This window comes from Anas acuta, chromosome 6 (genome assembly GCF_963932015.1).
Source record: "Anas acuta chromosome 6, bAnaAcu1.1, whole genome shotgun sequence".
Lineage (NCBI taxonomy): Eukaryota > Metazoa > Chordata > Aves > Anseriformes > Anatidae > Anas > Anas acuta.
In genome coordinates this window covers 10,465,510-10,492,887 of record NC_088984.1, presented here as the reverse complement: position 1 = coordinate 10,492,887, position 27,378 = coordinate 10,465,510, and the positions used below count along the sequence as shown (strand labels likewise).

Genomic DNA, 27,378 nt, shown 5'->3' with positions numbered 1-27,378 from the left:
CTAATTTCTTTGTAGGGTTATCACCAATGCTTATCTGAATATAGGACTGAAAATAATGGAAACATTTTTATGGATCTATGTGCCCATGGTGGTAGAAGCCATAACTCTGTCTTAAAGATTTTTTACAGATCCTCAAGTGCAGAAAGCCCCAAAGGAAGGCATAGGGTCACCTTTGAGATTTGCAACTCTGCTAGGGACAGGCAGGAGTGTTGTTACCCTCTGCTGTTACCCTCTTCAGTGTTTATAAAATCATCAAAGAGGAATTAAAAAATAAAATCTCAAAACCTATTAATTGAAAATCTCCCTCAAATGTTCACTTTGAATACTAAAACATTAAAAAAAAGTCTTTTACTTGAGCTATTTTAAGGTTGCGTATGGAAAATAAGTTACAGTGGAGGTCCCCAGTTTTCCAGCACACCTGAATTTTTCAAGAGACAAAATTTGTTGAAATTGACCTTTCCTGCATTCAGGATACAGTTCCACTTTCCTGTTTTTCATTAAAAAATATATATATATATATATATATATATATATATAATTATGCCAGGCTGGGCTATCAGATTTTTCTGTGCTCAGTGCGTAACAATCCCTGCTTTTTCCTCTGGTAAATTTTTTAAATATTTCTTCCTCTGGTCAAGCTGAGAAGAGGAATACGGCTCCCACTTCACAAACAATAGCTGCCCGAGGAATATGAAAGATTTATGTTCATTTATACAATATTTAAACTCAGAGCGCCTCGCAGCATGTGGCGATGTTGGCGTTGTCACGGCAACAGCTGAAGATGTGGCGGGGATGGACAAAGCCCAAGTCTTGGCTTTGCCCAAGCCGAGGCCAGCAGCTCGGCTGTCACTTTTCAGGGCTGTGTTTTAAAGGAGCAGGAGCCACAGCTGTTTTTCTCACTGATTTCCTCATTTAGAACCAAAGGCTCCTCTGCTGAAAAAAAAAAAGGAAAACCAGAGCTAGATGAACACCGGGAAACCCACACACCATCCGCTTGCTTCTCTCCTTTTGCTGTGGCAGTATGTATCATAACAGAAAGGTGGAAAAGGAGTAGCTACCGTCGAGTGGTTGAGCTTGGAGACTGTTTAAGCCCGTATGTAGTTCTCCTTCCTTTCCCCCACCTGAAGGATTTTCTGCTGATGGCATGAGGCTGGGATGTGAGCGATCTGCTGCTGCTGCCTGTTGATAAATGTGGCTCTTCTCTGGGGCTCTGTGGGGTCATGGGGAGCTCTGCTTCTCCCAGCTGGTCACAAGTTGGAAAAGCCCTCCCAGATCACCTGGTCCAACCATCCCCCTACCACCAATGTCACCCACTAAACCATGTCCCTAAGCACCACGTCCAGCTTTTCTTTGAACACCCCCAGGGATGGTGACACCACCACCTCCCTGGGCAACCCATCCCAACGCCTGGCTGCTCTTTCTGAGGAGAAATGTCTCCTCATTTCCAACCTGAAGCTCCCAGTGTCAGCACCATTCTGGGTTTCTACAAAAGTAGGATATTGCCACATCTGTCAGCCTAGTTTGGCTTGCTTTCCTCCCAGTGTTTGTGTTGCCTACGTCTACATGAAAACACTCGGAAGGATATTTTGCTTTGCAGTGCTAAACTTTCTTCAGTTGGCACATGTGCGCAAATGACAACTTCACATTTGTTTTGGTTTGACGTGAAGCATGCCTTGTTGTACACTACTGCAGCTTCTCGAATTCTTAGTCAAGTGTAGAGGCAGTGGGATTTGTTTTGGACACTTGTTTTTACAATGCTTCCCATCACTTGCACAGCTTTGGAGATGATGCTGGTGCAGCAATCGTTCCAAACCACAAGGGAAAAATAAGAATACGTGCCTTTGTGTGTGGTATCTCTCTAATTATGTAGTTGTGTCATCAGAACAGGTTACACTAAGATCTGTGATAAAGAGAGGACCTGCATCTTTAAAGCACCGTAAGTGGTTCTATGATCAGTTGACCACATTCTTTAGGAAATCAGCTCATCTTCTCAACAGGACTTGCTATGCGGATTTTTCTTTGCCTTGTAGCATTTTAAATAATCTACAAACCTTAGTAATAACATTATGCAGGGTTTTCTTTGATGCTGTTTCTAGATGTGTTTATTTAGACATTTCTAAAATAAATGGTAGTTACATCTTGTTCTTCAGGCTACATTAGTTTTCTTTAGGAAAGAAAGGACATACTTACTATCCTCTTTGTAATAAACTTCTATGTGGACTCACATATTTCCTTTCACATGTCTAACGACGAACCAATATCTTATCGATGCACTTTGCTGTGACAGTGTTTTGTCTATGGATCAGAATTTCCTTGTAAAATTCATTCTAAGATGAACTGAAAATGTTTTCAAGTCATGAAAACCTACCGAACCACTGGAATTCAGGCACAGGGCTTAGGGTAACATTGAAAGAACAGAAGTGCTTCCATTTTGTTAGAGTCGATTAGCTTTAAAAGTGAGGCCTAATAAGTATAGAGCTTTGGAGTACCTTCAAGAGCGACAAGGACACTGGTTTACTTTTGAATAGGTTTTAATGTGTTTGTATAAAAGGTCAAAAATACACTTATGTAAGTATATCTACTTTTCCACTGAAATTGAGAAACAATGAGATGATGTTGTAGATCTGGTCCAGTGTATACTAGGATCAATTGAAGTAATTCCATTGATTTCCTGGGCACTGGGTGAGAGCTGAGTTTAGCAACAGGCTCTGTATTAAAATGAGCTGGAATGAATAGGTGTATAACTGCATTTACATTTTGTGTTTGTTTTCCAGTTCTCTCCTTGTGTAACCAGTGGCAAGGTTACGTTAATCTTTCTCAAAGCACAGGAGCTGTGTACAAGTACCGTGAGTCACTGCACGTCAGTGAGGTTTTGTAAATGCCGTGCTACAGAAGAAGGTGACTAACACAGAGTGATCAGTCTTTGTCATTGTCATTGGCTTGGCTTTCAAAAGGGCCTGGGATTATTTTAGTTTTAGAAAACAAACAATTTTTCTCATCGTACACAGGAATATTTTTTTTCTTTACAATGGCCATATAAAGGGTCATATAAAAGTAATTGGCCATATAAATGGTCATATAAAATTAATTAAGTATTTTTTGAGATTCTTTGCTCAACTCTGTTTTTACAGGGAGATTTTTCAATATAAAGTCTATCTTTTGTATGGAACTGTCCAAGTTGGAAGTGATGCAGCGAGGAAATATACCATACATCCACTTCAGGTCAACTGCAAGACAGAAATGCAAAAAACAGAAAGAGCAAAAGGGCTTTTCTGAGAGCCTTCCTGAACATCATGCAGTGCTAAAGGCCTAGGTATTTTACTGTCCCTAGTGTCAGATCCAAAATTGCAAATAACCAAAGTTGCAGTTAATATTTAATGTTTTTGTAAGGCATAAAAATCAGAAATTGGATTGCCGAATACTAATTCAGACTCCTGTCCAAATCTGACAGACTAATTGTATCAGTAGATGATAAAGACTGCATATTTTTAGGTTGAAGTAACCTGAATTATAAAGGGAAACAAGATTGGTACATACAGCCAACTTGAATTAATTTTAAATAAGCAATTTTACCAAGTATTAATTAATTTTTTAATGCATATATTCTTTTAGCTGTATTTCTATCCCAATGAACCTTTCTCTTTAGGATTGCATTTTGGGATACCTGTCATGGTATTAATCATCTAGTCTGGTTTCAGTATACAGCTCCCACATGCAAACAGCTGTTTTTACAATTTCGTTAACAGCAGCCGTTAACAATCCTGCAGCTACAAACCCAGTCCAGAATTTATAAGAGAACAATAAAGATACGGATCAATCACTGCCGTGTTTGTTCCATGACAGGTTAGCAGAAACAGTTGAGAAAATCCTTTCCATTGAATAATGTACAGCATCAACAAAAATCATTCACAATTTTATTTAAAGTTCTTGCCATTTTGTTACCTTACTAACTCCCGATGAACAACTTTTACTCTTTGACTGTATTTGCTGTTGAGAAAAAAATCTCGTTTTCAACAAAAGCAACAACTTGTCAGAAGGAGTTACCAAATTATTACTGAAGTGGATTTTTTTGGACCCCTAGTTTACCAGTATTCATTCCCCAACTAGCCATTATCTATTGAGAATCTTATTTTGAAATTGTTTTAAACTATATGGAGGTCCCCGTTCTGGGTTGATGTAGTATCATGATGAGATGAGATGAGATAAAAGCCAGTGTGATGGAGGCCAGTCCACTGTGGAGGAGCTAACCTTGAGCAGTGTGGACGCAAGCCACAGTCATGGAGAGGAGGAGGTATTTAAGCTAATGGTTAAGATCACTCAGAAGTACAAGAGCAAATAAACACAGGGATTTCCTCTAGTGTAGACATCAGAAGAATATTAAAAGCCATGCAGGCAAACAGGCTTGCTCATAGCTCGGACTGTAAGGTTTGAAACTTGTTGAGCTATTTAAATTGAAGCTTATCTCCTACTGTGCAATCAAGTAAGAATCAGCATTGCTATCATATTTAATGTATAGCAGTCCAAATAACAGCTTGTCATTTTGTTTCTGCTATGGTTTATGACAAAAGGAGATTCCAAACAGGTCTTGTATGGAAAAGAGCAGATATTATGTTACATATTCCTGTGAAAGCTATGCATGTGAAGAAACCAAATTGATAGCCTTATATAAATGGAGTCTTCAGATTTATTATTTAGTCTTTTGATCATTTCCTCCCTCTGAAATTTTCCTTTTACAACTGAGATCACTTACAGGGTTTCAGTTACATTAGTTTGGAATATCTGTAGGAAACGTAGCATGGTTCGAAGAGGTAATTTGTGTGCCAGACCTTTGGATAACATGACTGCGAGATTTGAACCCCAAGGTCCCTCTTCATGAGAGAAGCAGAGGGGCAGGCTGTGTACAGGGCAAGTATACATCTAGCATAAAGATTGGCTTCTGTGTCATAAGGACTTTCTGGCACAGAGTAGAGTTTATTTGACTTAGCATATTGCAAATTCATTTTACACATGCTATTGTTAACTGTCCATATTCTATATAGAGAGAGTGATCACCTCCATTCGTGTACAAGGTAAAAACCTTGTCAAGACTTCACACGTGTGCTGTGACTAATCTCGTGCTTCCCATCAGAAGTAGCCATGGCATTCCTGCATCCTGCCACAGGAGAACCTCAACTCAAGCTCCAAATTCTCTCCCTGGCCATTTCTTTCAGTTGCCTATTCTACATTTTAATCTTTGGTAGAATGAAAACGTATCTTGGGCTGTTTTTGAAAAGATGGTATGCAGAAGGAAGATATACTGCTAAGGTATTTGACAAGCCATTACAAATTTTGAAGAAAGGATATTATCTTTCCAAGGGTATTGTCTTTCTGGCGTTAAAAAATACATTTCCAGAATAAAGTTTTCAATTGTAAATATTCTTTTTATCCAGCAGTACCATAGATCAAGTTCTGTCAATAATTTCCATGGAAATATTTATACTTCTTCATCACATTGTGGTCAAAATGGGAAATCGGTAAATTTAGGTTGATTGTTAGAAACAGTCAATTATATAAAAGCTGGATGATCAAGCAATATAATAAGGATACCTGAAGAGCATGATGTAGATTTATAGTCTGAGACCCTAGGTGCTTATCTCATATATTACAATCAAGTTACTGTGAAATGTATTGGGAGGGAAATATACAGTACTCCAGAACTCACAGTCATTTTCTTTGCACAGTGAATAATATGTAGCTTGCTCTTTCTACGTTTCAAAAGTAAGCTATTTTTCTCATATAATCTTTTTTTTTCTTTTTTTACTTTTTTAAAAAATAATATTTAACGCAGTAGTATAGACTACTTGTTTGAATCTTGGCAACAGTATCTTATGGGCTAAGAGAAGTTGAACTGCTTGGGGTGGTAGAAGGGAAATATTTGTTAAGATTCTTCTCAGACATAGCTGCAAAGTTGTTTGAATTCTGTGCTTGTACACATTAACTTTAGATCATTTATGTTAGCTTTGCAGTGCTGATTTTATTCTTGTGCTCTCTTAATTGTGGTGAAAACTAAGCTGAAGGAACTTTCTGCAATTTCTCTTGTACATTGCTGCAGGGCATACCCAGTGTCTGGTTCTGACCATAGGGCAGCTGGAAAGAAAAGATGAATAGGAGCAATGCAGGGAAAACAATTCAATAACTTGTGGACTTTAAAGAATGTCTTACCTGGGAGGGAGGCTGAGGGGTCATGAAAAAGAGTGAGTAGGTAAACATAATGAGAGCTGTGACTGAATATGGACACCAGTTTTGGTGTGGAGGGCTTTGCAGGAGGAGCATCTTTCCTGCAGCAGGCAGCTGAGCTTGCTTGGGGCAGTGGTGCTCACGTCACAGGCTGAAGCCCTACTGGTGCGTCTCGAAGCCTTTCAGCACCAGGAAAGGAGAGCAGCAAATCTGGCACAGAGGGAATAGTGAGTGAGAGAGCTTTGGCTGGTATAACATGCTACAGTGGCGTTACGATTCTCAGCCACTGAAGACCTAACACTTCTAGGGAATTAATCTCAGGCTCAAGGACAGGATTGGAGAATACAAATTCAGAGCACTGGACTTTTTAAATACAGATCTATTATAATTGTAGAAGATGTGTTAATCCTTTGTAAGTTTGCCCTTTTCAGGAGTGCTGTTGGCAGGAAACAGCTGTTTTTCTGACTGTGCTTATCATTTTAGAAATATTAAGTTGGAATATTTGAGGTGACTCCATTGAATGTTGGTGCTTTTGCTCTTCCATTGAAAAGTCATTTTAGCTGCAAGTCAGTTACATCTCAATTCTGCTTTCAACAATCCCAGTATGCTGAAATGTGGAACATTTCCTTTTAGTTTCATTCTAATAAGAAGCCTTTATATCGCACACAGACACACACACACACACACAAAGGCAACAAAACCCCTTTGTGTGCTAAAAGAAGAGGTGCATGCTGTTTGACATAAAGGGATGCGTCCTGGGAATGCATTTCTGACATTTTTCAGGAGCTTGCTCCTTGGAGCAATTGTACATTGAAAACAAAAAATAACGGATGCACTTTGAGTTTTATTAGTATGGTTACATGTTGTAAATAGCAATATACAGCTTTTTTATGTCCTTCTGCCTTATCATTACATTTTATCTGATGTTACCTGGACTATTTTTTCTCTAGATAAATTAGGCTCACCTAGTACAGACAGGAATGAGAGTTTTCTGTTACTTTGATCAGAATTAGCAGTTGATGTGTCAAGCCAATTACTCCAAAATTGGAGAGATGCAAAGTAGTGCGGTATGTCAATCACTGGCTGTTTTTTCTTGTAGTTTTAGAGCTCCGCATCCTTCTGGATGCTGTTGTGATCTTTCTGGTTGTGTGAATTGCTGAGTGGCATTTCCTACCTATTGTCCAGGTTGAGCAACTAAAAGAAAGCAGTAATTGTTTTAAAATGCTTTTGTTAGAAAAATCATCATTACGTGTTTCCAGAAAAAAAGAAAAAAAATAATTATTTTATTAAAAAGCAACTAACAAAGCCACCTTAAAAACACAGAACAAAGGAAATTTGTTTTTAAGGCTCACATTTCATTGTAATTTTTACTGGATGGCTTAGAGCCCACAGCTAACTTAATATATGGGGTTTGCATACCGAGCCTGACTGCAGTGCTGTTCTCTGTGTCCCATGTGTCTGCTCTCTCTGTGCCATCCTTGCTAGCAGAACATCTCCATATTACAACACTGAAGTAGGATTGATGACAGGCTTCTTTATTGTGGCCCTTAGCAATAGATTGCTAAGATTAGCATGCTGCCTGAGAAGAGATTTGTCTGAAGGGCTTTCAATTCCTTCCTACGGTTATAGTCAACAGAGAGCTATCAGACAGCTGCTTCTGTCCCTGACAGGTGTGTTTATATTTCAGCCTAGAAAGATAAAAAAGATAACATGGGATTTCCTTTTCTTCTTCATGACTTTTGATTTATTTAGCAGGAATGTCTGTGTTCAGAACTTGGATTTTTAATTAAATCTGCCTAAGGAGGATGAGTTTTCATTGTTTGGTGATCCGTAGAGAAGAAGAATTAATAACCCAGCTGAAACTTTGTCTTTACATTCCAGCAGACATACGAGAAATAAAGCAAGGGTTTGCAATCTTTGCTGGGCTGAAATCATACCAAAAGAAAATGTGTTTTAGTTAAAAATGTGTGGGCAAAGAAGGTCCAGCCAAGTCCAGTCTTCTGGATTTGTGCACTTCAAAGTGTTTTGTAGGAATAGAAAAGAGTAAAATTATTATACAATAATGAACTAACATGTCTTCCATTGAAGACAAAGCTAAAATAAAGCTCAGAGTAGATTGTATTTTTATAATAAGAGCTGTAGGGAGTATCTATGTTGAACATTTATTCTTGAATAACCTTCACTAGGAAGCAGTCAGCAAGCACCATTTTCTCTGTGTTTAGAGATTTCAGATAAGTAACTTTATAGATATTATATCCTAGTTTCACCATTTATTTCATGAGCAAACCTCTTTTGTTCCTCAGAGCCCAGCTGACTTGGGTGGAAGTTGCTACATTCAATAGTTTGCTTACACCCAACGAGCAGGAATTTATATAAGCCTGCAATTCCCTCCCTTCTCTACCAATACATTCTGCTTGCAGTTATCTGGGCTATTGAATTAGTTTGTGCAAATATGATGATCTTTGCTAACAGAGATAGAAATGAAAGTGAAATGTGACTTTGGTCAGAAGCTGTGATTGCCTGTCGATGTAAGTGCCAAAATCCGCCAGCTGGTCTGAATGAACAGCAAGGTAACATTTACGGTTATCTCTTGCTTTCCAGTCATTTGATCATAGAAATGAGTTTATAGGGTAAGATTCTAGGTATTATTGTGCCACAAGATAGCCGATGATACAATAAATATACATAAATGTTGATAAGACAGTATCAAAATAAAATTAAATGATAAAAATAGTTGCTTATTCAGAACTACTAGTTGGTTGGGTAACTTTTACTCATATTAATAACATTGACCAGTAAAAGTATTGTGTAAAATTGTGACAGTTTTCCCAACTGACACTCAGTTCCAAAATAAATGTGATTTTATTCCAATGTAATTTTTCCATGTCTGAATTGAAATTCATGTTTGGATTTCAGTGTTTTGTCAAATACCCAATGTAGATGAGTTCTTGAACATAAAAAACAGCAAAGGGATTGCAAGTGATGTTGCATTTTAAAAAATGCAGATTCTTGGAGTGTGGGAACTCCCCTGTCAGAGTTCTCCAAGTCTGAGTTGGGAGATGTCTACACGCCCATGCTGGCTGCACCCACGGGCAGAGAAGTTTGAATGGATGTCCTCTCCCACAGTCAGGAGGAGTAGCTAAAACTCTACACCAAAAAGCAACTTGCACATTTAAAAATCCTTGTTCCAATTTTATCTGAAGCCAGGCTTAAAGTTTCTCTACTAGTTCATGGAGGTGTCTGGTAGGGTTTGCATTCTTAATCTCTCTGTAAAAAGAAAGTGTGTAATGTTGTGCTATATTCTGACAACCTGCTTAATTGTATTTGGCAGCTTGTTTTGGTTCTTGGGCAGCTTGCTAGCCATCTAATTAAAATGGAGGTTACTGTGATATGTGGCTTGTCTTTATAGGGATGGTGACAAAGGGTAGAAAGAAAATCAACGACCAAAGCTTTCCAGTTTGAATCTTCCTTGTTTTTCATATTCTCAGGTCATTAAAATGCTCAGAGGACAAACATCTAATATAAGACTGAATGTCATATATGTGAATTTCGTCTGGTCTTGTCTTACACACCATGCTCCATTCCTCCCATGCTCATGAAAGCAGCGCGTAGAGAAATAAATCCAAGCCCTCTTTTTTTTTTTTTACCTTTAAATGGGGATGAGAAAAAGCTGTCAATCTGTGCATTATTAGGCTCCTCTCTCACACTGCTCCCGCTGACGATGGAGGGAGGCAGTGGTGACGTTAGTGACTGGCTGGTGTAGGAAGTGCTGTGGAAGGCATCGATCCACGTGGCGACAAGAACAGTTGGCTCCGAGAACAAGCCTGCTGCACTGCTGCGTGGGGCAGATCTGCATCGGATCGTGCTCTGTGCCCCCCAGCTTCCAAGTTAGGTCCCTGTCTCAGGATCCTTCGTGAGCCGAAGCCACAGACGGGTTTCAGTCAGGGTACCAGGCTCAGATTTCTAAATCCTGAATGCATATTTGCAGAGAAATTATTCTAATTGTGTTTATCTTCCCCAAGAACAGCATTGCGGGACTTACCACCTGTTAGCTGAGGGAGGAACCAGACAAAAATACCCAGGAAGGTGTGAAGCAAATATCTTAGTTTACCTTCACTCCTCTGACAGATTTCCTGTTGAATTTATGTGATTTTTTTTTTTTTGCCAAAAACAGAGCACAGATAAATCATTACGCTAGAAATTGCTTAAAACAAACAAACCGACCAGCCTATCTGTTCTCATTTACCTGAATTTGTCCTTAATAGCTCTTTCACATAATTATTTCGGGTATCTTCATTACTGGGTGTCCAGCTGTCAATTCTGTGTGAACTCATTTTTCTGTGCTTCAGATTTAAAAGCTTTCAAAGCCGTCTAAAACCAAGGATGCTTAAAATAGCTACTTTTGTGTTCAGAGGTCTCACTGCACTTGTGTTACATGGCTTGCAGCGAGAAGAAAAAGTGCTTATAATAACCCAGCAAAGGGGGTTGCATTAGTCTCATGAAATATTAGGACAATTAATTAAAAAAACTATAATTACATTACACTAACATAAGACAAAGGGCAGTACAAGATTCAGTTCACTCTGTGTTTTATTCAGCACCTGATCCACTTCTCAAGTGCTGCAATATTTCTGTCTAAAAGCAAGTCTGCTTTGATTTTCAGAAGTCTGTTGAAACACTTCTAGTATAAAAATAGCATCTCTTAAAACTGGTAGGCTATGGGAATGCCACAGAGATCACGCAGATCGTTTCTAATTGGGTTACCACTTTCAGTAGTTAATGTTTGCATTCCCAAAAGTTGAGGCAGTGCTTTGAGTGTGAAATATCACAAAAGGCAAATTATCATGCTAACCAGCTTCTTCAGATAGATGAGATATTCATGGTGCCTGCTGTCACTCTTTGCAGAATTGCTAGATGCTTCCATCTGGTAAAACTATTTTTCGTTTGTGTACCATCCTGAAGTGTTGAAGTACTGTAGTGCCATTGTGTAGCTAAAAACTCTAAAAAAGGGAAGATTTAAGGGGTTTCCAAAAGTAACTTAGTAAGGCAGTATGAGGTGTGAACACGTGACGACCACCTGGACCTGGCTGCCTTTTCCAACATTTACAATTCCTCTTCAGAGTCCAGTCATTCAGCTCCCATCATCTTCAGATCTCCTGAGATCCTTGCTCCAGGTCTCTTTCCTTGTCTGCTAACTGGGGAAACCGCTGTAATTTGGGTTTATTGTAAATATGCCTGTGTGTCTCTAACGACCTCATAACTCTGTCCACACACATACAGAATTAAGAAGTTAAAATCCATCAATTAAAAACTTGTCCGTTTCCCCCAAATCAGCCATTTCAGTTCAGGTCAAGTTAAGCCCTTTTACATGTTACATCCAGCTGTGATTCCAGGTTCCTGAGCCATTTCGTAACTGCAGTGGAAGTAGTGCTGCTACTCATGTAAAGCAAATCAACAACGTTACAAAACAATACTGAATATATAACGTTTTAATATTTAGCAGCGGTGAACGTAGCTAGGACTACATTTACCCTTCAGGGTAAAAAAGCAAAGAGGAAACATAAACAAAGAAAAAATAGGTTCCCATTTGTTTGGAAAATGTTGTAGGGTAAACACAAAATAGTGCAATTTATTGTTACAGCACATTAATGGCTTAAAATTGTACTGAAATTCAAGGAAAAAAAAAAAAAAATCTTTGATCAAAAATGTGTATATTGAAGTTTACAGTGAGAATGTGATCCAGCAGGTCCGTGTTTATTTATAACCAGAAAACACACATGTGTTGTGATGCGGAGAGCAGACAGTGAGAAGGGGTTCCTGCGGTTAGGATGGGAGCTTAGCCAACGCACAGATGTTTTTGTGGGCTGTTTTTAAATGCTTACCATGGCTAAAACGTTTCTTTTCTGAAAATTTATGGAATTTCAGGAGGAATTCAACCTGAGTAGATTTAAAGCACAGCCATATTTTTTTCTGATGATATTTAAGAACGATATGTCAGGTAAGGGATAGATGGGATACTTCTAGAAAGGAGCAAGATGGATGGCAAAGCTACCTAAATCCCCACACACCTAAATCCTCCATGCTGCACTTCAGTCAGCCAATTTATATGGAGCAGAGGTTTCTCTGGAGTATGTTTCCAGGTATTTAAGGCTGGGCTGGGTTTGTCTGCTGGTGTGAGGATTTTGAACCTGGAATACCAAGCAATGAAATGCTGCCTGGATACACCGTAAGGCTAGTGTTTTGAATCTTTGTAACACCCTGATTGGTTGAAAATTAGGTTTTACAATACTGGACAGTTATTTAAGTTTCTTTGAAAGGCTTTTAAACTGCACCTGTTTGTTATTTTAATAGCAGCATTGATGATTCTTTAAATGTTCCTGGTGCCTAATATACCACAATTGAGGAAAATACAGTTCACAGTCAAGCCAAACTTGAAATATTAGGATAAAAATAGGGTCAAATTAATAAATAGCTTCTGAATCTGGAGGTCTGGAATTTGGAGTTTTCTGATCCATTTCCTTCAGTCTAAACGTGGCAAACTTCAAGTGAAACATCTTGTGGAACTTAAACCTTCATGCTTCCTCGCGGTAATGGAGCCCCGTAACCTTGGGCTGGGTGGGGGGATGCGGTTTGCAGTGGTTATATTCTTCTTAATGTGCTTATGTTCTAACTAAAAGCTAATAAACAGTCTCATTTTTTATAGAGAGACATTTATTGTTGGTTGGGCTGTACAGTTAGCTTGAATTTAAATTTAATTTAAATATAATTTAAATTTAGGCATTTTATATTTAGCAAATGTGTAGCATTTAAATTCTATCCATCTGAGCTATAGCTTGTGTATGCTATTGTTCTTCATGTAGGTTTTTGTGAGGGTCTCAGTCTTTTTAGTGTGATCCCAGGATATGAACTTCCCAGACCATGAGAAAGATGGCAATATTTCATCTCTTTTATTAACAGTTCAAAGCCCTGCTGACAGCATCCAGGCTGGGTGTTCCCATAAGCTAATGGCTGGATGGCTCTGCCTGGGGCTGACAGATCTTCAGGGACTGGTAAAAGACATTCAGCCTGTGTCCAGGGTCTGGGGGTACAGGTATAAAATACAAGTTCAGTGGATCTCTGCGAAGCTTCCAGAAACCCAGTTAGATAAGCATTTCCAAACTTTCACCATACTATTCTGGCTTTTTCTGTTAATGTCGGTAAAATCTGCTCAAAGCAACTGGCCAAGCTCCTGAGAATAAACTCCTCATACTGTGGAGGATCTGAGCACTTCTCTGCTAGCTTTCCCTCTGGTCAGTAAAACACAACAAGATGGGAGAAATTCTACATCTGGAGAGTCTCCTGGGTCATTAAATGTGCAATAACCTTCATTTGGATACAGAGAGTTACACATCTTGGTCCCAGGGCTTTAGAAAGGGCTGTTGAGTATGTCTAGCATCACTCAGCAGTTCTGGTTATTTGTGGGGTTTTTAAACGAAGTACCACCCGTTCCTTGCCTGTGTCTGGGGCCAGACTGCTTCCTTTGGGTTTGGAAGCTAACATCAGACTCTAAAAGGCAAAGCCTGTGGGTTTTGGGTATAAACTGCAGAAGCTGCCCTAGTAAATGTGAAGCTGGGGCACACACAACATCAGACTTCTTCAGTTGTTGTCTTTGGCGCTGGAGCTTCAATAATACATGTGTCATTAAAAGATGATGTGCTTTAATGTCACTGCACTGAGTTATTTTGGGTGAGTCAAGTGACCCCGTTGGAAATACAGCAGCCCATACACCTGTATGTTCGGTAGCACAGAGTTAGCACCGTGGGTGTGGAAGGAAATGTAGCATCTCTTGCACACCTTCAAGAGTTAATATTCCTATACTTAAATGCAAACGTTTGCATTTAGCATCCTGATAAAGGTCAACCTGAGAAAACTGGAGCATTAACATATGGACCCTCTTCTTGTTCCTGCCCCCTGCAAAGCCAAAACTGACCCAAAATAGTGGTTTCTTCTCTCTCTGTCTCTCTGCCTATTTTTTTTTTTTGGCATGCTTTTATTTATTTATTTGTTTATTTTTGAGGTGATCCAGTTTGAAAACAGAAGGTTGGCATACGGCAAAGGAAGCACAGGAGTGTGTGAAGCAGTGGGATGCTGGACAGGAGGGCTCCTGCTTCTTCCCTGCTCTGCTCACAGCTTGGATGTGCTGCACTATTGCTGCTGCACGGGCTTTGGAGCATCCCTGGAAATTGTTGGTAACTCTGCCTTGCAGGAGTTGCCTGATTTCTGTTGGTTTTGTTTTATTTTGTTGTTGTTGTTGTTTGTTTGTTTATTTTTTCAAAAAGCTTTCCCTGAATGAATAATTTTTAGCCTAGCTGTGCTGGAAAGAGTGCCGTGCACCACTGGCTGCTCTGGTGTACTTGATTTACCATTTCTTAGTGTTACATCTACCAAAGTGCGTCAGCGAAGGCTCGATGTTTATGGAAGTTATTTCAGCAGCTGTTAAAAGAGACATTATTTTTTTCTGAAATCAGGAACTGATTTATCTTCGGTCTGTGTCTCTTCATCAGTCTATGTTTGCTTGTTTTTTTTACACTACTGGTATGCTCTTGGGGGCTGTTTACTGTGTATTGCAGAGAAAATTATTCATTGTTTTCTCCACGTGGATAATTTTTTTCATCTTCTGAAAGTAATAGCTTGGTTTTTCCAGTAGGAATATTTCATAATTCAAGATCTAACAACCAGAGAGCATAGTTCAGCCCTGCTCAGCTGCCAGGGCTGTTCTGCTCATTGGGGGGACCTGCCAGGGATGCTCTTTTGGTAGTGAAGAGGAGTATAATGAGTGACTACTCATTAGTCCCTTTGGGACAATGGAATCCATGCTGCCTGCCTGAACAGGCATATAGATACCAGTCCTGTGAACAGGTAACTCCTGAAATGGACGTCCTCTGGTCCTTTACAATAAGACAGTGACGCAGTGACAAGACAGATATCATCAGAAAACATGGGAATTCCCTTAAGCAAAGGGAATTAAAGGAGAACTGATCCTTAATTATTTGTAAGAACCATGAAAAATAGATTTTGAAACAAACATAGAAAAATGTATGATTTCTGTTTAAAAAAATCCTGGAGTCAGAGGTGATACTCATTAGTACTTTTGTTACAATGCCAGCAAATGGAAAAGGATTGTTTGGATTAAACTCCAACAAAAAATTTTGCACAAGGCCATGAAGTTGTGCTGTTTGTTTGTTTGTTTGTTTATTTATTTATTTTTACTGTTAATGGGAAAAATCTTCTCCTGATACACACTTATAGTTCACTGAAGTAAATAAAGCTATGGAAATTTGTAGCTGCTAAAGATTCAACTATTGCAATAAAATTAAACAAAAGAGTATTAGCTGAGTACAAGGAAAGAATGAAAGATAGTCCCGGAAAAATTTATCACTACCAATGGCAGCATTTGTCACCAACCTGAATCTGCAAAGATATTTAGGATACCTTGAGCTTTTTTTGTTTTGTTTTACTATGGAAGCAGTAAGGAAAAGTAACATCAAACAGAGTCACTCATTTACATCAAGGACCTCACTCCTTTAAAAAAATGAAGGAAAGGGTAAAGCTGATTAATACTTTCGGTGGGATTGCACCTTTCTTTTTGAAGGAAAGGAGCTGTCAATCCTAGGTTCCTTGGCTTTGCTGCTTTAGTGCACAGTAAGGTCCAGCTCTGCCTGCTGTCCAGGGAGCAGTAGAAGCAGGCTGGATGATGCAGTGCTGCTCTGAAGTGTGTAGGATGTGTACAGAAAACAAATTCAGAAACTGGAAAAAAACAACAACTTAGAGGAGAGTGGTTTCTTGGCCTTACAGGCGTACCCTGGTCAGTGGCAGAGCTGAGGGAGGGTCCCCAAATTGCACTGCCCATCCCGCTGCTTCTTCCCCTGGGACAGAAATCTCTTGAATGCCCTTCTGCATGTCATTCTGCACAGAGTCTTCCAGACAGGTGGAAAAATCAGCACTCCTATGTATCTGTCATAACTCGGCTGAGATCAAGGGCCAAGTTTAATATCGTAACTCTCTGGGGCTCAAGGTCAAAGTTATGCTTCCACTTGAAACCAAACTGGTACAATGATATTGCCCAGAATTAAGGGTCTTTACCATAGGGATATTGTTATAAAACTGGCAAAGTCTTCACATTTTGTACAGATGGGGTTGGTACAGTTTTGTCTTTTTAACTTTCAGACAGAAACAGGAGCGTAGGAACACAATGCTGATGGACAGCACTGGATCTGCCCACGCAGATTCGATGTCTGTCAGAGTCAGCTCTGAGGTACCGGGTGTTTAGCAGCTATTTGCAGCTCCTCTGCTTATTGCAGATACTGCAGGCGTGTGCATAAACATCTGTAAATCTTGCTTTCCTAAAATTTCTGTCTGGGGAAAACTTGGTACCTGGGGAAAGGCATGTGTACCTGCTGGCCCTGCTGTGCATTAGTAGGGGTCAGTACAAGTAGTAAAGGACTCAGTCCATGTCTGCTCTTGGTGTTTTGTTGTTGTGAGGGACTTTTTGTGGATTTTTTAAAAAGTTTTTCTCCTTTGGTTTTCTGTGCTTGGATTTACTTTGAAATATTTATTGTAATACTAGGTTTTGATGTTGTGCCAACACCGGGAGATGAAAACACAGCACTTCAGTTTCACTTGGGATTCAGTGCAGCTCTCAGCCCTCTTGCTCACGACTGCACAACCTGCACGATGTGCATGGTAATACACACAGAAATAAACCCAACACTTCGAGTGATGCTTAAATTGCCTGCCTGGTTTCTGCCAAGTGCAGGTCGTGTGCATTGAAGCCCGATCATTTATATGCTGACTCTCACGTGTGCCTTTCAAAGGGCTACCTTTAAAGTGAACACTAGATGGATTATCTCATCAAGAAGCTTCCAAAAAACACTTTCCCCTCCCTAAATTGGTAATAGGAGATTTTGGTACAGACAGAGGAGGTGCTTTTATGTACCATCCTTCTGATAAGCCAGACCCAGAGATTCCTGGCTGGGAGAGCAGGAGGCAGAGTTACTTCTGTCTTATTTCTTGCCTCACTGGGTTGTGCAGAAAGGTGCCAGTGCTCTGCCCAGGTGCCTGTAGGTCTGGGTTTTCCAGGACTATGTTTTAGATGGGTTAAACCTGGCAAAGGCTGGCAGGAGACTGGGTAGCTGAAGAGCTGAATTGGCGTGGTTTTGTTAGGGGCCTAACCATATGGTTTTTCTGGGGTACATGAGAACAGGAATGGGAAAAAAAAAAATTTTTTTCTGAGGACAGAATTTGTGGGAAAAGGGGGTATTTCTCCTTATTTGGAATTACTTTGGAGGGGGTGAAGGAGCTGTAGTAAAATCTGACCTGGCTCTTGGCAGACTTCACAGATTGCTGTCACTGTACAGGTGGAGACAGTGCTAGCTTTGTGGCTCACTGTGCTGGCTCTATTTTTAGGTTCTGGCTGCTTGGAAGTTCTGTTTACAAATGTCAGGGAAATGCATTAGGATTATCTCCTTTGTTTTCGAGGTAATAAAATGCTGCCCAATTCAGCCAATTGAATAGCTAAAAGCTGGCTCCCCCAGTCATGTTGCTGGAGCTGCTGAATGCATGCAGGGACTCCACAGGATTTTTAAGCTATGCGCTCTGCTCTTTCCTCATTGCTTGTTTCCTACCATCATCCTGATTCAATATGGAGATTGGGAATCTGTGTGTTCTGTTTTGTTTTAATATCAGGGAGTCACCTGGGAATAACTGAGCATGTATATCAAGGAGAAAGGGGGCAAACCCCTCACCTCGTGATCTATTCCTGTGCACGGCAGTGATGCTGCGGTCATGAGGACCACTGGTGGTCCTCAGTCCTTTGCCCAGGGATCTCAGGTGCTGGGATGGTAACAAGAACTTCCCCGAAAGCCCTTTTCTCAGGGCATAGGATGGGAGCCGGTGGTTGTTTTTATGGGAGGTGGTTGGACTGGCCACATCCAGTAGTCAATGCCCTGTCTGCAACTATTGCAGTTGATTTCTTTGCCATAGAGCCTAGACTGCTGGACAGAGATCCCGTGTAAGCCGGAGTGATTTACTGATGAACTTTATTACTGTACTTGTCAGCTGGAAGGATTAACGTGCTTAAATCACTGCTGAAGGTACTTTACCATCGTTATTTGACATGGAAAGAATGACAAATGGGTTGTTAAAACCGGTATGTAATTAAATAACACAAAAATACATCTTCCCCTTGCTTAAATGGTCCTATTTTTACTATAGTCTTTTACCACTACAAGTTAGTACTGAAAGGATACCCAAGGATAACAGTCCTTGGAAAGTCTTTTCTACCGATCTTATTCACTGGCTAGCAAGAAGGTTTGAGCAGACTTGTGACACTGTCGGTCCAGTGATTAACCAATGATTAATTCTTGTTTTTAATTCCTGTTTCAGATAGCTCAGGCCAAGCAGATTGTACATTAGTGCTGTGGGTATGCACTGCGGTAGAATACATAAAAATAAAGACAGCTAGGCTTTAAAGGCACTAAATATATCTCCTAAAGCATTCTTAAGATGTATCTCCCATAGAAACTCAGTTTAGTACTCATTTTTAAGGGAACCACAGAGTTAATGTTTTAAATCTGGATTAGGGTAGGGGGAAAAAAGCTGGAAAATTAGCCAAAACTGGGGAGAGAAATTCACTTTAGAGGCAGTCCAGAGACACAGTAGGAAGAAAGTGGCTTTAAATGGCATCACATGAAAACAATAACTACTGGCACAGGGCAGGCACATGTGTGCCTGTGAGTGCCCATGTTTTTGATGCAGCCTATGCAATTCGGGGAACTGGACGACTCTAAGGAGGTATGCTTTGGGAATCTGATAGGAAACATATTTTTATGCAGTGAAGTGTTCAAATTTGCAGCTGGAACACTGCAAGCTGGTGTCAGCTTGTCAAGTGGAGCTCTTGCCTGGCACATCTGACCAAGGAGTACAGCCTATTTTTGTACCTAGGAGCTGAAGTGTGGGAAATCATGATTTAGTAATGAGAGGCAGCTCTAAATCCATACTTACTGCTTGAGTATGCTTCAACTTTGAGAATAAAAGGAAATCTGGAAAGGAACTTGATGGCTTTTCTTTGTTTTTTGGTCAGCTGTAATGAGAAAGTCCAAATATTTGTGGTATCTGGTGTGCTTGTAGCCAGAGCTACATCTTAGATGAATAAGAAAAGGGGTATTTATTCCAAGATTTTAATCACTGATTATCCAATAAGTGCCACAGAACTCGAGTTTGCCATTAATGAAAAAAGATTTTGGCAAAAAGGATGGCTGTCAAGGTGCCTGGATGGACCTCCATAATTTTCTGGCAGCGAATTCATTGCCAAAGAGGTGGACTTTGTGCCCTGGTGGAGCAAAAATCACTCTGAGACATGAAATTTCTGAGAGTTTCAAACTGTGGTTTCAACATATTTTTACCCAAAACTTCATCCAAAAGGCAGCATACTTCATAAACACACAGTTTCTGAATGCTGTGGTAAATTCTGTCCCATTCCTGTTTTGGAAGAAAGAAAAGCATCTCGAGTGACCTAACCATGTCCTGGAGCATGAGGTCTTCCTCATAGACCTTCTGTAAGTGTGGGTCAGATCTTTCTAGTGGCAGCTGGGTGAAACTAAGCCCATGTGTTGAAACTAATTTGTAGCTTCCAGGTGAGATAAAAAGAAAGGATAAAACAAATTAATTGATTCTAAATAATGTTTTCTTTCCTTTAGCTGTCTCCGTAATGAGATACAGTGCATCATCATTTGGATTTGCTGTAAGTAGAGACACAACTTAAATATTCCCTAACTTTTTTTTTTCATCTTTCTGAACATGAAATACTCTATTTTTTTATTGTAAGTTCTTGGTAAGGTTTGCAAAATCATTGATGGTTAGAAAAATTAATGTTGAAGTGCGATGATGGAAGGGATAGTAAAAATATTTTCATTACACTTTTTCAGTTTCTGCCTATTAAGTCTTACACTGGAGTTAATATTGATATTTATATCTCATCATTGATAGGTAATATCCACCAGATATGGTTTTCTTTTACAAAATCTATCAACTTACTCGGTTTCCTTGTTGAACTTGAGCCAAATTCTGAAGTTCCTTCTGAATTTTGCATGACCTTGCTGTTGAAGTCTATAGCAAAACTTCTGTTGACTTCTGTTGATACCTTCTTCTTTAATTGCTGCCATGATTTTCCTGATTGGTGGCAGAGCAAAAAATTCCTTACGACATACAAAATGCCTGTTTTCAAACATTTTAGCTTTTAAGTTTGAAGGTTAGATGAACTCCATAGAAAGTTTGACTTGGGTATGAAAGCTCTTACAGGGGGGTCAAGCATGTTTTTTTGCAATTTTTAGGTGTTACCTAACATCATGTCTTCATTTGCTGGAAATACAAACCTTCTCTGTCTTGCTAATGATATAGAATAATATGAAATCTCGATAAAATGGGATTTTGAAAAAAAGTTAATATTTCCTTGCTTTGAAACCAAACCTTCTACTGAAGAAAAATAGTGAATTTCCAGGGAAAAGCAATGTTTGACAGGCATTTTCAATCACTTTTAGAGTCCTTGCGTATGAATATATTAATAATTTAACTCTTGTGGTGCCACAGTGGCAGGTTTTTTTTGAACTCCTTCACAGGTGATGGATTACAAATAAATGTTCTTGATCCCTTGATGACTTAATGAGCTCTGAAGTGTATCATTGTGCAATAACACATGGCAAAAATGTGAAGATCAATTTAATGAATGTAAATCCTACATTCATTAAAATGATTTATTTGAAGCTGCGTTGTGCCTGTGCAGCAGGATGGTAAATGCATTCCTCCTGGTACAGGGCGTATTAATGGCCCAGAAGCCGATTGACTTTGTATCTCTTTCAGTTTGATGCTACCCTGGATGTTTTGTCATCAGCGATAGTTTTGTGGCGTTACAGCAACGCAGCTGCTGTACATTCTGCACACAGGGAGTACATGTAAGTACACTTAATTACTTTTGGCTTTGATAAAGGCCTGCAGAGCTTTTGCTGTCAAGCTGTGATGTTACAGATTCCAGAGCTTTGGCAAAAAAAGTTTTGTCCTGTCAGCAAGAATTCATTCCTTGTGCCCATTTACTGCTTGCACCCAAACAGGCAGCCTGTACTTGGGCAGACCTCCCTGTGACTAGTATTTTCTTTTCAGCCAATACAGTAATTGTTAGGGCTTTGTTTTTTGTTGTTGTTGTTTGCTGTTTTTCTCCTTGCAGCATCTGTATCAGATGAACTGTATTTGCAGTCTGTAATGGATACGTAAATCTCTTGTTTTGCATTTTTCTCCATTACTCTTACCATTCTTATCATATCCCTTTAAAATTGGTGTTTATATTATAACAAAAACCCTTAACAAAACTTGAATTCACATTTTGATGTTGAACCCCTTCTCTTTGAATGCAGATGACTTCAGCTGCTAGAGATATTATTAGAAGTTGAGGTTAACATCTGATAAGATCAAGCCTCTTTTAGTGTTATGATAGTAGGGTGACGTAGTTTACCTGTGCTGCTGTACAAAGAGAGGGAAATACACACACAAATTTGCTTTTATTGTCGAACTACTGTGGTTTTAGTAAGTAAGAGTTTAACAATATTTGTATGTCTTCTTTATGGAAAAAGACATATGCTGGCAAAGGAGGAATATTTAATTATTGTTATAGGAATCCTATGGGGAAAAAAATCTTCTTTAGTTTGCAGAGCAGCATTGATCACAATGGAGGTTGTATTCTGTGTCATTTCACTGTGTAGCATTTCTGCTGGCAATACGTGTGCTAGCTGAGAAGATCAGGTGGAGATTGGCTGGAGAATTATTCCAGCTAGTGCTTTTGCCTCCGACTCTATATTTATGGTACATCAAGATGGAAAACTGTATTGCATTTATCTGCCTTGTTTCTGTTCTGTGCTGCCATTGCAAGCAGTCCCCCATCTGGCTTGTTTGAAGATAATTCAACTATCCCCTGGAAAGGACTGCAATTAGGGGGGATAAGGTGTTCTTGTCCTGAAACATGTCTAATGAAGTCCCTTCCACAAAAGGTGATGCCTGATGAAACTGGCCTTTTATATGACCGGTGGAATCAAGGAAAAATACACAGAGGGGACTATTACTTGTCTCCGTAATCCTTTCCTAAAAACTAAGAAAACAGTGAGCAGTATTTTTAAATGCATTAACTGAGGCTCATGCAACAGCTTGCCAGTGCTGTGAATCCCTTTCTGGCAGGGTTCCATACAGAACGGTTGGGAATAAAAGGCCATAGAAGATTGATGTGGCATTGATTCATAAAAATAAATCCAGAAATGTGTGATTAAAATTAGTCTTCCTGCACAAATTTGGAGATCTTAACAGACATTTCCTGGGTATCTTGCTTTTGTGGGCGTCCACAGAGATTCCTGTCAACATTTAATTAACATATTTTTGAAATCTCCTTCTGCTGAGCTTTTTCAAGTGAACATTGTAAAGTAGTTTATAGAGAAAATAAATCCCAATACAAAAGAAGAATCAACATATCCCTATGGCTAAGCCAGCAAAGTGAACAAGCAAAGTGGCAAACATATTTTCCTGCTTTTTATGCTCATTTTTAATTGCTTTCATAGAATCCCTCTGCTTTACATAAAGCTAAATTAAGTCAATGAATTACTTGCCATGCCCTCTAGTTGAAGACAGCTAAGGTTACATGATGAGATCAGAACGGAGTGAAAGAATATTGCCATATGCTGGGAATATTAATCACTGCTTAGGCAGTCTGGTTATTGCTCAGTTTCTAGATTTGACAAGAGAATCATCATTGCATGGCCAAGCAAAGAGATGGCTGGATCTCTTAAGGCAGTTCCTACTGGGTCAGATTTTTAGGGGAAGCACATTTCTAATTTCCTGTAGTGTATAATCAGCCTCTTGCCTGAAACCCCAAATGCAATTATTTTTTCCTCTACACTGAGAAAATGTTGCATGGCTCCTCCTGGCTGCTTTCTTAACTTGTAAATAATTTGTGTATCACGTGCGCTATAACTACACCTGTTCTTTCACAGTCCTTGTTTTCTCTGTGCCAGTGCCTCAGTGGGAAAGTCTGCTTTAAGCCCCCCAGACGGTTTGGTCATAATTCCTGCAGGTGCTGCTGTCATGCTGTGCGTTATTCATGTTTCTGTGTGCCTAGCCATGCTTTGCCTTAGTGGAGAAGCTACATGCCTGTGCAAAACTCAGCTTTTCTGTAAACACATTATTACTGTTTACCAGAGAAAGGTGTGCCACGGTGTGTGCAGTTTAGTTCTTTATCTATAGGTCTTTTATTCACTTAAATATTATATTTATGTGTATCCTAATGTACCTGAAAATAATCTGTATTCTTAAGTTCTTTACCAGGAGTCAAATGAAATTGCCAATAGATTACATGTTGCAAATGTATAAAAATTCATGTTTTATAAGCTTGACAGATGAAGATTGATCCAGAACCTGCTGAAATCAGTGGGAAGCCTTTCCTGGAAGGGCAAAGTTGGATCCAGTCCTGTTAGACTTTGTGGAGAGAGGGCATCAACATAGAATGAAAAACGAAACCCCAGAAAAAGATACAGCCTGACTCATGATATGTGATGAATTAAATGCTTACAATAAAATCCTAGGATAGAAAAGAACTGCGTAATCTTGCTAAGATGCAGCCATATGGAAGTGAGATGCAGCATTTTGTGAGCTGGTACGGGAAGGAGCAGTAGAAAAGCGCTTGCTGTGCCAAGTGCTGTTAAGCTGAACTGATGCATTTCCATTTGACTTCAGGGGGCTGTAGTTTTGTAACTACCAAGAAAATTTGTCCTGCTGAGTTTAACTTGTTTCATTTTTGCTAGGGTGTTTGATTCTTCTTTTCTGGGGCAAGAGGAGAACTTTCTTGGTGTACATGTGACTGAAGTTATACAACATACATCTTTGCTGATTCTCTTGGTAGTTCAGCTAGAGTAATCTCAAATATAACTCACCTTTGGGATTCACCCCACTTGAAAACTCCTTGCAATCGATGGCCTGAGGAGCTGAGGCTCACAGGCCTTTCAAGTATTTATCAATGGAGAATTTTTCATGAGAAGGTATATCTGGTTAGGTTCAAGTTCCAGCTTTAATTGTGATGAAATATTTATGCTTTATTTTTAGATATACCAAGTGGCTTTGAAAATAGAGTGTATATTCACAAGGATCAGGTATAAGCCCCTGTAAGATTGTAAGGTGTATGAGATGCTGCCTGAGTCTGTCTAGCCGGCTCATTAATAGCATCTAGGAGTGGGGTGGACGTTTGATATGCTTGTGACTGGTACTTTTGGGATAGTTTCTCACTATCTTTCTGTTTTGGCAGCCAAGTACAAGAGGGCAAAATCTCGCAATCACTTTGCTTTCCAGCGGGCCATAACCAGTGTACAAATACTCTGGTGGATTCTGCCCTCCAGTTAGTCTTTAGCAACACAATCGTTTCTTGGGTTGCTGAAGCAAACCTAAATTTTGTTGAAGGGAGAAATTCGTTGAAATTGATGTGGTAGCAGTGGTTTTTCATGTACATAAACTCAGTAAATAGCAGTAGATGCCATTTCTTAATAGAAGACTGAGTCATTAGGGACCTGGGAAATGTCTCATGCGAGGTTGAAATAGTAACTAGCTGTACAGCCAAAGGGCAGCTCTTTGATCGGGGAAACGCAGGGATGAAGGATTGGACTGGAGTGATGGAACTGGGGCTGAGGAGGAGACGGTGAGAACCACCACTAAAGGAGACTGAGAAGCAGAATAACAAAGTTTGGGCACACAGCCTCGTGAAAAATCAGTAAAAGACGGAGCTTTTTATGTGTAGGTAGTTGGAAAAGTCTCAAAACTGCGAACAAAGGAAACATCTCCTGTTTGATTCCCGTCTGTTCAGGGAAACAGGACTTTGCTCTCCCTAAATTAATGCTGTTGGCAGCCTACTTGGGTCAAGCAGAAATGCTACTTTTTAGGTTATAAAGCAACAAACCTGCTAGATTACAGAGCTACGATTGCATTTCTCTGCAGTGCAGGGGCTGAGTATCTGCTTATGTCCTCAGGGTCCATTGCTCCTCGGATTTTTTGGGGGGCCTATTTTTTATTTTATTTTATTTTATTTTATTTTTGGGCTTGTGTGTTCGGTATTGCAGAAACTAACTGTGCAGCGTATTTAACATGGTGATTTGTGACAGTTGCAGCTGGTGTTTATTATATATTATTTTGTTGATGGTGCCAGCTTAAATTCTGTGTTTCCCAAGAAGCAGTCTGTCAACATCTTTCTTAACTCAGTGCCAGAGTAAATAAGAACCCTTACTGTTAATGAGCATGCTGGATAAAGCCAAGAGCAAAATGCTCACATTTCTTTCACAGTTTTTTTGATTGTGTATGTCAGACTCCAGCTAGTCCCACCTTCATTACTGTAATAAGAAAATGAAGTTGTACCATGGGCAAATAATTGCTAATGAACTCATAGTGCTCCGTGTTGCCATGACATGATATGTAATGAATGCAGATGTGTCTTTTATTCTGATGTTGGTGAAACTGTCATCCAAAGTGTAGGCTGGAGAATTAAAATAACAGGAATTAGATGGAGGCTGCTGCGTGTCAGACAAGGCTGCAGATATCTGTCACACCTCCACTGCTGCTGAGAAAGCTTTGTGCTGGGTGCAAATAGGCGTTCCTGTCTGCAATGGAGCAGCGTATTAGTCTGGAGTGCTTGTTCTCTGTGGCTAAGATGACACGTGGAAGAGTAGGTGGCTTAAATTATCTCCCTTCCTGTACCTGTATTGCATATCTTTTCTCACTTTATGCTAGGTTAAAAAACAATGGATCAAGAACTGGGAAGGTCTTGCAGTCTTTCCAGCCTTGCTATTAGACATTGTCTAAAAGCTTCGCCATGTGTCAGTAACTTACCTTTCATCTCTGTACATTATATCTCAGCTGTGGCAGCCAGATTTGAGACTGTCAGAGTGCTGGACTCATTGGCCAAGTGAAAAATGCCTGCCCTGAGGATTTGATTCTTAATAGGTTCTTAAATTATGGGGAGAATGAACCGGGGTTCTCATCTATTTTTACATTTCTTTCCAGAGAAGTACATCTGTAAGAAATGCAAGAATGTCTGACTTAGTTGGAGCTACCTGTAGTAGTGCAGCTACAGGTGCACTCATTATGTCTTATGTCATGGCAACACAGAGCAGCACGAGTTCATTAGGAATTATTTGCCCACTATGCGATTTAATTTTCTTATTACAGTAATAAAGGTAAGAATAGTCTGACACACTCAATCAAAAAATATCTCTAAGCAAGATATTTGACTGTTCCTCAGGGACGAAGTAAATAGGAAGCCTGACTCATAATGGACATGCTAGATGCAACAATTAGAAAACCTCTCACATTTGTCCCTACCCTACCCCTATGTTTAAGTAAGCTCACTGGTGAAGATGTACACCTGATTTCTCATCTGTGTGTGTTACACAACATATATGCACAGGCATGTATGTCAGAGAACTTCTCTAGAAATATGCTGTGTGGATACCCGTACACCTCGATTATCCACTGCGTATGGGTGTGTAGTGAAGGGAAGGAGGAAGGAAGGGAGGGAGGAAGGTAAGAAAAGGAAGGAAAGAAGGAAAGAAGCAAGGAAGCAGGAAGGAAAAAAGGATGTGCTGACCCTTTCCTAGGACTTTATGCACTAGATGTAAAATTTAGGGCTATGTGACAGTATGACAGGTAGATGGGGCAGGGCAGCAACTGGGCATGTAAATGCTGCAAATGCTGCCAGGGACCAGTGGATGTTTTTTTCTAGGAGAAAGATACAGCTTTGAACAGTTTTTGTTGTTGTTGTTGTTGTTTTTTAATAGTCATACATCTTCTTAGGCAAGTGACCTTTGAAGAAGCCTAGTCAAGTGATCAGAAACCCTTAACAGTTGCTTAGTTACCTTCTCTCTGGAATTTAGAGTTAAATAAACAGCAATAATAAAACCATCTGTAAATGTCCGTGTAGTAAGTAGACATTCACCCTGAAAATACCTGAAGGAAGAGTCTTGCTGTAACGTTCCCTTTGTCGGCATGGGTATCTTACGGATACAGATTTTCTTTTTACATCTTCTTCTCCTGCTCTTTACTTTCTGGTGCATCACA

General features: G+C 39.7%; 1 protein-coding gene across 2 annotated transcripts in view; it reads left to right on the top strand.

Moving 5' to 3' along the window:
• TMEM163 (transmembrane protein 163) overlaps positions 1-27,378 on the top strand; it is a 101,118-nt gene that overhangs the window by 38,862 nt on the left and 34,878 nt on the right. For both annotated transcript variants that reach the window (XM_068687377.1, XM_068687376.1), the window contains 2 exons: positions 19,953-19,996; positions 21,112-21,203. In XM_068687377.1, the coding sequence (XP_068543478.1) occupies positions 19,953-19,996; positions 21,112-21,203 (136 nt within the window). The remainder of the gene's footprint in view (positions 1-19,952; positions 19,997-21,111; positions 21,204-27,378) is intronic.